This window comes from Notechis scutatus, chromosome 4 (assembly GCF_049901735.1).
Source record: "Notechis scutatus isolate UNSWTSFEM ecotype Mainland chromosome 4, rNotScu1.2, whole genome shotgun sequence".
Taxonomy (NCBI): Eukaryota; Metazoa; Chordata; class Lepidosauria; order Squamata; family Elapidae; genus Notechis; species Notechis scutatus.
In genome coordinates this window covers 146616085-146628436 of record NC_142012.1, presented here as the reverse complement: position 1 = coordinate 146628436, position 12352 = coordinate 146616085, and the positions used below count along the sequence as shown (strand labels likewise).

Genomic DNA, 12352 nt, shown 5'->3' with positions numbered 1-12352 from the left:
GGTATAATGAGGACATGGCACATTCAGAAGCAAGGAAAAACCGATCAATCAACACCTCATACTTTGCTTCTTCAACAAAGTCCTTGCAGTTCTTTCATGAAAATATTTCATGGCCATGAAAGTATTTCTTCAGTTTTGGGAAAGGGTGGAATTTGCAGGACACCAAGTCTGGACAGTATGGCAGATAAGATAAGGCACTGAGACCCAACCTTGCAATTGCCTCTTGGGTGGCTCATGAGATGGGAGGAGCAGGGCTGTCATGCTACAACAAAATTTCCTTCCTTTATTTCTGAACTCTGCTTAATCCTTGTTTCAAACTTTTGATTTTTGCAATATAGTAGTCTAAGTTGATAGTGGTGCCATGATCAAGGAAACCCATATGAATAATACCATCTGCATCTCAAAAACTGTAAGTATAACATCTTTTACATTTTTACCCAGTGATACAGAGTACTCATATTAACACACTCATTTTTACAAGCAACTTACATTTATCGATTAACTGCTATAGGAAGTGACTTCTATCACAATTTTTTAAAAAAATCAACCATTACATGTTCCTTAAAGCAGACTTAGGACTGTAAGCCTCCCAGAGTTACCATGTGGTAAGATGGATGGCCAATACATTTTATAAATAAATAAATAAAATAAAATAAGTAACAAGACACTTTCTTACAGAAGGTTCCCACTAGCAAAATGGGGAAAAAGCTGTTAAAGAACATGTCATAGCTACTGCCTTCTGTTGGCTTAATTAATTTTTATTCAACCCTTATAAATCCATTTCAATAGTGAGAATTGACGTAAGATATAAAAAAAATTAGCGTTCATATATGCTGCTCATTTTTGATCTAGTTTGGTTTACATTAGGGAAACATTTGTAAGTGGCTTCAATGAGGCATTTTCTGCTACAATATCAGGGGAATCCTTCAAGTATGTAGATTATATGTTTTGCTTCAAAGACTCATTGGTGCTCAAAGCTTATTACTTCCAAACATCTTTGAACAGTCTCTCACCAAAGTTTTCTCAATAAATTTGGTTAATTTATAAGAGAATGAAGATTAGGAATATATAGCCTACTTTGACAATGGAGTAAATTAAATCCCTCCCTCCCTTCCTCCATGACATAATATTAAAAATATTTAAACATCCTGAGTTTAAAATAAATGAAAACAAAATACTACATTGGTAACAAGGCCATAAATGATCTAAAGTCAGCTTAAAATACCAAGATATCTATATTTGAGAATAATCCTGTGAATGTTTATGTGTGTGAAAACCCAACCTAACTGATAAATTTCAAAATTATCTTCAGTGTAACACTGGCACATTCCTACGTATCATCAGTCATACACTAATGGATTCTGAATGTGTTGTGACAGTGTAACAGATTGGAGAACAGCCATGAAAATGTCAGAGGACATAAGAATGGTAAAAATTCATCTTTGCAATTATTAGAAAGCACAGTTCTAGGAAAATATCCAGTGCAATAGCAACGTCTTAGAAAATTTAATTTTGATACCCTGATCATCATCACTGTGCTTCTTTGAATCTAATCCAATTTCTCTGAGTTTTTCTTAATGTGTGAATCCAGACTGGGCACCCAACTGAGACAGGGTTTGACCAAATAGACTGAAACTAGATTATATTTTTGTTGACAAAGTCTAAAATTAAATGTCAATTTAGCCTCATACAAAACTAGTGGCTCAATTAACTCATTTTATTCTAGCCTACCAAGATAATGTTGAAACTTTAGCCACAAGTTTACACATTGGGCAAGCTGTCATGCAGTTGGTGTGGATGTGCATAAATTCAATCTTGGCTTTCTAGTTTACAGGAGAGCAGGATTAAAGTTAAGTAGTGGATGGGCATTAGAAATCTTTTGGAGTACTTTCATAGTTGGGAGCAGAATCGTAATGAGTATGAGAACCATAACTTTCAGCCACCCCTCCCCTTGTAGTGTTTGATTTTAGGAAGGGAATGTTTGCTTATAAACAATGTATAGGTTATGTAGGTCTTAACTTCCAGCATTTGGCGGTTTCCTGTTGAAACTGGATAGAGATGACTTGCAATGTAATGTCAGAGATGACTTGCATTGAACTTGTTGTCTATCTCTGGCTTAGTGTAAAGAATGAGCTCACCTAATTTGCTCATATGTGTCCAGCCTTATTAAATTTGGTTCCTTTCAGATTTGTCATAATTCATTAGCCATCATTCATAGACCACAATAAAACCACCAATAGTATGTGATTTTACAAACTGACTTTAGTCCAGAAATCTAGATTCTTTATTGGTAGAGAAATTTGTACTTGATGTATCCGTACACAGAGCCTCTGCTAAAACACACATTCAAGGAGTGCAGAAGCAACACTACTAAACAAAGAAAATATTACCTTTTAAATATGAAAGCTCATAAGAATCCTCATTTTATTTATCCATTTTAAAGATTTTTTTTTTATCCTGCCTTTATTAGTTTCTATAAATAACTCATAGTGGTGAACATAGCTAATGGTCCTTTCTCCTCCTATTTATTTATTTATGCACTGATATTGATTTTCTCTCTCATCTCTACTTGCCAAAAGAAGACAAACTAAAACAAAAATTCAACAGTTGACTGTAAAATGTTTATTTCCAGCAAATACATCTTTGAGCTACTGTACCTACACAACTGGTTCTAATGTTCAAAAGAATAACTCAAATCCATTCTCCTACAAGTACTATGTATGTTTAAAGCATTGCTTTCTGTTGGTTTATCCTCGTACTAGTATTTCCTCTCTTCATGGTTGTATAAAGCTCTAGTTAGAGAAACAGGCAATTGTATTGGCATTGAAGGCATTTTGAACATTGAAGTATTGAACATTGAAATTGAAGGCATTTTGAACATTGCAAGTATTTCATAGATGCTCATACAAAATGGTTGCCCTGGGGTGGAGGTAGTTGTTTGCAAAATGAGTGCCATGGTGATCAGACTGTTGTAAGACATGAACCAGAAGTAAAATGGCTGCATTCTGCTCCACAATATCCCTGTGCTTCCCTTATATATATTTTTTTTCTGAAAAAGGAGACATCAAAGAAAAACACTGGGTTGCAGCCATCTACCATTTTTTATTTTTTCATTCCAAGAATGCTGAGGGGCTTCTGTGTAACCAGAACAATCTTGTAAACAAAGTGGACATGGATTTGTTTTTCTGTATTTAATTACCCATTTTAAAAAATAAATAAATAAAATAATCCCAAAGAAAGCCACGCAACCTTGCTTATTGATCAGAATCTGCATAAGCAATTCATTGGCAGACTTTTTTTTTTAACCTCTCTTTCTGAAGAGGGAGAATTTTCAATGAAAAAAAAAAAACCTAGGCTAACGGTTTACAAGCCAATAGCAAGATTAGATTCAAAGCTGGTTTACTAATCCTGGCTTGTTTAAACAGAATAAAATGTCATCTCAGCTTTGGACCTCATATAGAATTCTCTCATTTCTGGATTGTTTGTCCATTTGGCACATAGAAAAGGGCAAAACTGAAGAAAATAAGTGATACATTAGTTTGTTCATTTGTGGCTATTAAGCCACAATTCATGGATTATGATGATAAGGGAAGGGAAACCAAAGTGTGGAAATGTCCTTAGTGATTTTTGGTTCTACATAAAAAAATAAATGAAGATTCTAATGTTTGAATAGCTTATCTTTAAAAAGAATGGAACACTATATTTTAATAGCTAGGTAACTCAATGCATCTAGAAAAATGATGCAAACAAGGCATTTATTATCTACTCACAGATGGCAGTGATTTTAAGATTTTATTTCCCTCCATGAAAGAAGCATATTTTTACTGCTTGCATTGTGGGAATCTAATCATGTTATCTTTCGATTAGAATCTAAAATCTAGATTCTGTATCACAGCTGGGTTAAAACTATGAATTAACATATAACGTCTGCCTTTTCCTTTGCTTAACAATGGCGTGATAGCCTCTTTTTGTTTTTAAAGTAATTTGTTTATTACAAAGATTTTATCTGTTAACATGCAATTTATAATCTATACCAATTTCATTATGGCAGGGACCCAAATTTTAAATACCAAACTATATAAAAATCTGCTCACTCTAGTATCTCAGATACTACTCAGTGTACTTTCTGTTGATCAAACTTGCTAAAGAACTGAGTTCTTTTTCAAAAGAGATAAAAGATGACCTTTAACATCAACCAGAATTCAAAATATGGCTCTAAAAGAATTCTTTGTGACACAGCTGGGTATTTATTAAAAATTAAAAAGCCAGTTGTTGTTTTTCCTTACACTGTCCTCAGATAGCATTACCTTCTTGGATTTTCATCTAAATTATTATATACAGGGACATATCTTTTAAAATAAAGTATAATGTCAGATTTGTCCTCTATCAACTTTTCTTCTATAGTTGCCGATTTGTCTAAACAAACTGAAAACATAAAATACATTTTAAAAAAGAGGGAATAGCACTATATAAACTAACACGTCTACTAAAAACCCACTGAAATATTCCACTATAAAGAAACTATAGGAAAATGCTGATTAGAAATGAAAACACATCTGAGTTTGGTTTAGGATTTTATATTGCTTTGATGATAAGATTTCTCACACCACTGATTCTTGATACCACCTTCCAATTACACACAGTCTAAACATAATACAGCTCAATAACTCCTACTGAGTCTTGAAAGGTCCCTGTACAAAAAGATATAAAATGGTAGAATATTATTTGTCAAAACTGCATGCTATCTACATTTTATATGTTTTGTTTTCAAAGTGTTATAATGTTCATAAGAAAAACCAGTAGTGATGTTCTTGAGAAAAGAAGCGACTTCTTTCTCCCGAGATCAGTAGTAACTAAGAAGTAAACCTAAGCACTATAATCAAAACACAGTACCTTGATTGTAAAGATAAATGACAATAAATGTTTGGTGCAGTTTATCGGCATATTTCTTGCTAGTTTAAAACCTACATATATGATGCTGCTGACAAGCTAAGGAAAGCTGGAATACATAACTGCTGTAATAGATATACTTTAACAATATTTATTTTTCATCAGTTAACAATTTTCTCAAAATATCTTCAATGCAGCCAGCAACATCCTCTGTTATATGGATTAAACTGAAATCTATCAGTTTTTCAATCCTAATGACGTGCAATTAGGAAGCAGAACTAATTACTATTTTGTCCAGAGTTGTTTTCATTCACTCTAAGAAGGCACATAGATACAGATTTAGCAGCGGATACTAAACAACCGACTACCTTAAAGAAATATTTGGATTATTTTCTTCCCTGCTCATCATACCCCCTAGCAGCTGCATTGAGAAGAGAAGAAGAAAATATAAGCTTAAAAAAAAAAAAAGCTACCCAGTTTAGCAGAAGCTGAAAAGAAGCAACTTGCTGCATTGAAAAAAAAAGGGGGGGGAGGCCTCTTCTCTGTCTCTTCCGATGGAAGATTAGGGTAAAAGAGATCCCTTTCCTTACCTGATAAGAACAGTTTTCCTGGTGTACCATCTCAGAGCATCATCCAGAAAAGCAGACTGAAGAGCCGAGACTGTTTACCGAAGCTGCAAGCTGGAAACCCTGCTGGGTCTAAAGAAGACGGCTTTCTACAGAGAGAGAGAGAGAGGCTTCCTGCAGATTAAAATGGATGCTGCTTCTGCTGTTTCAACCTGCGCAATGGCACTGCCTTTGCTAGCAAGAAGCAGCAGAGCAGTTCCTCTCAGGGAACCAGCAACAAGGCTTAATAATAGGTAGCCAAGAGTGCTCTGATGGGAAAGGAAGGGGGAGAGCAGCTCACGCGTTGCTAGCACAATCAGCCAATTATATTATAGGCACAAAGAAAAAGATTGGTGTGACGCAAGTGTGATCTTTTGGTGCTCTATTAAGGCAGTTCACAGTGGAAATATTCTAGTCCTCATTAAAAAGAAAAAGGAAAGGAAAAAGGCGAACTTAAGCACTGCCACAAAGGTCTAATCCTATCTTTCCTGTAGTCATTTTTCTTGATAAGTAGACTTTAAATCAAACGTGAAGGTGTAACTTTTTCAAAGTCAGCCATCTTAAGAAAGTACCAAAATGTTGCTTTGATGATTTTTTTAAACACACTGAAAATGAAATGTTAAAATCAGGGGTTAAAAAGAAATGGGATCTTTTTCCTTCAGCAGAACAACCACACAGATCACTAAAATCAGATTCAACAATTGGGAGATACTAATTTCTAAAACAATGCAAACTAGCATTTTCTAATAAACCATTAGACTTGGTAAACACTTTTCAAAAATGCCTTGAGCACCACAGGATGCATTGCTATTGATCTACTTCTGCATACTGTTGAGCTGTGTTTACCCAAAAGAGAGATCCTTTGGAATAGCAAACCACCTCCCACATGCAAAGAATAGATTTAAAAAAACAAGTCATTGGCTTACATCACTGAATTTGAAGACATATTTCCTATTTTAGAGGTTTCAGTTTATCTCAGTAAAACAAATTATGAGTTTGTTCTAATTGATGCTTCATAGTGTCAATTAAGTAATATTGCAACCCCCAGATCAGCCCTTATTTATTCATGTATTTTATACCCCTGCTTTTATAAAGGAGTTCAAGACCCCATACATAATGTGTTATCCTGCTATTTTCTCCACATCAACATCCTATCCCTGAATGCATCTTTCTTGGGAAAAACAGTTAAGTTGTTAAATTGTTTCTTTGCTAAGATTAATGTACATTCAGAGGAACTTTGCACACATCTATGTCCATCCAATTACTCTAAGAGGAAAAGAAATAAATAACAAGATCCCTAAATAAGATGGGGGTCAAACTATTTTCCAAAGCACCAAAAGGCAAGACGAGAAACAATAGATGAAAAGTAACCAAAAAGAGAAGCAGACTAGAACTAAGGATACGTATCCTAACATTGAGAGCAATAAACCACAGGGATAGCTTGCCATCCAGAGTTTTCCAGGTTGTGAGAGCTTGTCTTCTGCAAATTAAAACATTTTGGAAACATCCTTTAGGTTTGTTTTTTACTTGTTTTTTCTAAGGATTTTTTTTAAAAAATATGAGCTTTACAAAATGTAAAGTATTAGGTGGAAAAAAGAAAAGAGGTTTAGAAATATTTCAATTTACCAAGCTACAGTTTATTTCTCTGTATTCCTTATTTTTAAGACAAAACAGCAAGGGCAGCATTCTCAGGCCAGGTAGAATGGACTAGAAAGAGAAGCAGCAACTGGCTTTTACAGAATCATGAAGCTAGTATGGAAATTTAAGCGCTACAGATGTTAATACAACAACTCTCTGGTTGGCACACTCCTCTAATATAAGCAGAGACTGAAAGTCCTAGGTTCCATTTCTTGATTAACTAGGCGTCTTCCTCACATTTCTCCTCCCACCAGTTAACAAGCAGAAAACTAAACTGCCAGAGATTTTGTTACTGAAATACCAATCCCAATGGCTTCTTTTCATCAGAGACAGTGTATGCATTTCATGTGCAGAGATGACACCTTTGTGTCATCAACTGGCAAAACAATCCCTCAGTGGCAGTGTTGCTGCGAGATCAGCTGCTTGGCCTGGGAGAGGTAGCAGGTGAGGGAGGACAGGAGAACAGTTCTTGGCTCAGAGATCTGGATTAATTCATAGATGTGACAGCCCAAATGGCAGCTGATAAGTGCCTTAAAGGGAGCTGCATAAGCAACATTTAATTCTGCTGGTCCACTGGACAGTTCTTTCCCATGAGCTATGGTTTGGCAGGTTCTGAACATATGTTACATCAAGAATATTGCGTATAGTTTAATTGCAACATCTGAAAAGGGATATAGTGGAGCTAAAGAAGGTTCGGAGGAGGGCAACTAAAGTGATCAAGAGGCTGAAGCAGCTTCCCTATGAGAAAAGGTTGTGACATTGGGGGCTTTGGATAAAGTGGACAAGGAGGAGCTATTTTCCTAAATACCAGAACCAGATGAACTGAAGAATCAGGAAATATTCTTTTACTTACCATATAATCAAACTTTGGAATTTGCTATCATGACATATGGTGCTGGCTACCGGCTTGGCTGTTTTCAAAAATCAATAGGATCAATTCATGGAAGTCATGGTAATCAATGGGTAATTAACCTTGATGACTGCATGATTGTCTCTGAAGGCCGTATGCTCATAGATTAGTGGGCCTCCTCATGCTATTGGCTAGCCATTGGGAGAACAGACTGGGGGACTAGATAGATCAGAGTACTATGTGTTCTTTAGTTAAGAATAGCGTTAAGCTTCAAAAACAGCACAACAATAGTTAAAAAGCAGCCCAATAAATCCTGTCAATGGGGAGTAGGGGTACTTCATGAAGAAACAGATGGAAAGCCAACCAGCTTTACTAACCAAACTGAAGATTAGTTAGATACACGCTGGTATGCAAGGAGAGCCTGGTTTGAAAGAACTAGCCCAGGGGTCTTCAAACTTGACACCTTTAAGACTTGTGGACTTCAACTCCCAGAATTCCTCCTCCAGTCATGTTAGCTCAGGAATTCTGGGAGTTTGAAGACTCTTGAACTAGCCCATCTCTATTCCAAGGAAATCTCAATACTGCCTTGGATGCCAGAGAGCAGGCCATCACCAGCCTAAAAGTGCAAACAGGTGCTAGTATGAAGCTGTTCCCTAGCTGTCAACTGACAGCATCTTCAACACAATCAATGGTTGAGTGTACTGAATTGTACCCAATTCTACTGTGACTTGCTGGTTGCTTAAGGGGAAATCACTGCTTTAGAACAGCCAAAGACAACTTCAGGCCAATAGCTGAGTGAGGCATGGGCAGCTGATTTAATGAACAGCTGATGTGAAAAGTTATATGCATGCATAACAATGTCACTGAGTGCAAGTATTGCCTGTGCATGTATACATACATAGCTGGCCTTCCAAAGGTTGTTATAATGCTTTTACATATGCTAACACACAGAACTATTTCTGTGCAAAGCATTATTGTTTTAATATAAAATGATCTGACTCCTCAAAACACTTTTTTCACAATTTCCTACATACACATTCTGGTTGAAGGGTGGGGAATGAGAATTTTAAAGGTTATTTTGTCAGCAATCAAGGACTGCAAAAAGCCAGGAAAAATGGCATGGCATGAGAAATAAGAATTTTCCAGTTGATTGTGTATGTTTCCTTTTTTCTTTTTCTCCTGCCAAAGCTCAATTGAAATTTTACTTCTGATATTCACAGCATGATTTCTGGAAGCTTTAGAACTTGAAAAAAAAAAGGAATGAGGAATTTTGTGATGCTGGTAAATGGGCTTACAAAATGCAACTTCTAACATGTTTTAGTGTCATATATACTTGTTTCTGAGGGCGAAGTCTTCTTCTCTGAGCTTGTGGGTTGGTTTCTGTTACAAGGCTAGTAACATCTTCAGCAGAGGCTAGGGGATGTTAGTATCACTGTTCTTTTGTCTATAAGGGCTTCAGGTGTGGGTGTCAGGTGACGGTCTTTTGATGGATCAGGTGTGATACAATTCTGCTGTCAGGGTTCCAAGTAATACACCCACAGCAAACAGAACTCTGAGGCAGGTATGTTCCTCAAAGAAGAGTTTTATTGGATATATCATATTGACATAGGCTGGTGAAAACCAACTCTAAATGTTCCCACAGTTTTCACCTAATTAAAAGGAAAAGTTTTCCCCCTTCCCCCCAATAATCAGTTACATGGTCCAATCAGGGTGTGACCTGGTTGCTTGGGTAACATCACTCCTCCTTTCTTCAGCCACCTGTGGGAATGTCCTTAGTTCACAAGGGAAACTATTTTGTTTTGGAGTTTTTACCAAACTCCAGCTATCACTATTTTCCCTTCCCTAACCCTCATCTCAATTGTGGCAACTCTGGAGCCTCAAAATGGCCTCAGTCAGGCTAGCTCCAGAGTTGACATCTGCATCTTGTAATATCAGCATGGATTTATTACAAATACGTCTTTTCAAAGTAGTATTGTCATTCTTTTTTTTTAAACGAGTTAATAGATTTAGAATTAATAGAATACTGAAGTCACAGATGATTTAAGCAAACATCTGACAGTTGCATGGAACAGCTAATAAATAAACAAGCACCAAGATGGTTCATCATTAAAGTGGCTGAAATGGTAGCTGAAATGGCCTTGGAACTCTCCAACAGTTACTCAGTTACGCTGACTGGGAAAAGGGTGGAAGGAACATTAATTAAATCTGCAGATAACACAAACTGTATTAGCTAAAAGATTAAGAAGCAAGCTGGAAATAAAGAGAGGAACAGAAAAATGCTAAGTTACTTAATATTTCCTTAATATGTAAGGAAAACTACAGTGAAAGAATAAAGTATGGGATAGGGAATATATTATATGACGATGATATCTGTGAGAAAGGTTTTGGAGCAATAGTTAATCACAAGCTGGGTACAAGTTGAAAGTATGGATACAGCTTGAAAGTATGACTTGCTGTTGAAAAGAGAAGTATAGTTTTGGGCTGCATGAGCATATTAAAAGGGAAGGACCACCTGTACAACTTAATGATTTGGAAAATAATATTTGTGAATAAATTATAAAAAATCTGCAAGGAAATGGACTTGGCTATGGCTATGGAACACTAAATTGATTGAAGAAACATATCAACTTCTGGGAGAAAAAACAAGTTCAAGTGATAGAAATCAATCTGTATTCTGACTTCCGGTTTGAGCTTCTTTGGCGACAGACCGAAATCTGTGATCGTGTGCAGTTTCAATCTGTGCTTGCCGCTGGAGCGCCCCAAGCCGGCTGGTTTCGGGGCTAAGCCACTCTGTAGAGGTGGTGAAGAGGGAGGAGATTGCCAGCAGGGTCGAGGAGAGCCGCATCTCTCCTCCCGCTGGCCATTACTCCCTTTCCCGAAGGTGGTTGCAGAGGTGGTCAGAAATGGCCACCTCAAAGAAGAACTCAACCGGAAAAGAATGTGCAGGAGGAAGAAGAGAAAGTTTTTGGCTGACCGGGTCGAACTGGAAAAACAACAATACAAGGTACCCTGGAATTTGAATTATAAAGAATAACATTGTTCCCAAAGAAGACTTTGAAGCTGCGAATGAGAGAGGGAAGGGAAAGGATTTGGTTTTTTTTCTTTTCTTTCCTATATTGACAACTAAGAGATTTAAGCAAGAATCTGGCAAAAATCCACTTTGACATTAACAGGTATTTAAGCTGAAAATAAAATGTCAAAGGGATAATAAAGATTTCTGGATTCTCAAAAACTTTTAAAAGAAGGAAAGAAACAAAAGGATGGGATCTGGAAAAATGAAGGAGACTACCTGGAAGTGAAAGGAATTAACAGTGAAACTTTAACAAGATTCCTAAAAGATACATTTTAACTGAAACTTTGTAACAAGATAAGAGAACCCCAGGAAGAGAAAGTGGAAAAAGAAGCAAGAAGAAACAGTTTTGGATTATTTGGATTACTTGGTGATTTTTGGATTTTTTAGCTATTGGATCTAAAGGACTAAAACTAATTGGATAGTTGTTTAAAAGTTTTTAAAATGGTATCACTCTTGGAAGAATTGAGAATGGAACTTAAAAAACAGAAAGAAGATGCACAAGAAGGAGGAGGTTCTTTTGGCTTCGTATTTCAATTTTTAGAAATGGAGATCCTGAACTATGAGAAACAACAAGAAATGCCTGTAGAACAAGAAGGGCGGGACAAAGAAGAAGCCATTTTCAATGACCAAGTATTTCTATGTGGTGAAAAGAAAGGGAAGGGGGGAAAGAGAGTGAAAAATTTAAGATCTGAAAAAACAACCCCCAAAAAGAATAGTTTGAAAAGTAATTGCAACATTAGGAAGAAACAGAAGAGAGGACTACAGAAGAGAGAATCAGAATTAGAGAGAGAAGGGGTCAAAAAGGGAAGGGAGAAGAAGAGGGAGAAGAGAGAAAGGAAAAGAAATTATAAAGGACAGAATCAGGACATAGAGAAATAGGGAAAACGTACAAGACACAGAGATAATGGGTGAAAACTTAATTGAAAGGGGGATTCTGCAAGGGTACATAAGATAGTATTGTTATATTAGAAATAGAAATGAACTTTGAAAATATGAAACAAGTGTGATTAAAATGATAGATAAAATACTCATTATAATGGAATGGAATGTTTAATAAATAAATGAAATAAAGAGAATGAGAGAATGAAATTAGGAAAGGAGGGGAACATTTTAATTATTATAAATGTGTTATAAAAATTTAAGTGAAGAGGAATATGAAAGAAGCATGAAAAATTATGGAAATATTATAAGTATTCCAAGAAGTATGATATCCTATTGAAAAGAAATGTTAAAGATGTCAAAGATTATAACTAAAATTAATGATAGAGCTGAATTGGAATAGAATAAGTATTTTAT

The 12352-nt window shown here is 36.0% G+C and overlaps 1 protein-coding gene across 7 annotated transcripts in view; it reads right to left on the bottom strand.

The window, feature by feature from the left end:
* The window catches only part of SCHIP1 (schwannomin interacting protein 1), a 328921-nt gene that overhangs the window by 41513 nt on the left and 275056 nt on the right, over window positions 1–12352 (bottom strand). Inside the window, exon 1 of one of the 7 annotated variants that reach the window (XM_087965251.1) lies at window positions 5481–5772. The exons of the other annotated variants lie outside the window; for them this stretch is intronic. Coding sequence (XP_087821377.1) covers window positions 5481–5510 — 30 coding nt within the window. The 5' untranslated portion in view covers window positions 5511–5772. Of the gene's footprint in view, window positions 1–5480; window positions 5773–12352 lie in introns of those variants that run through there. 7 annotated transcript variants of the gene reach the window in all.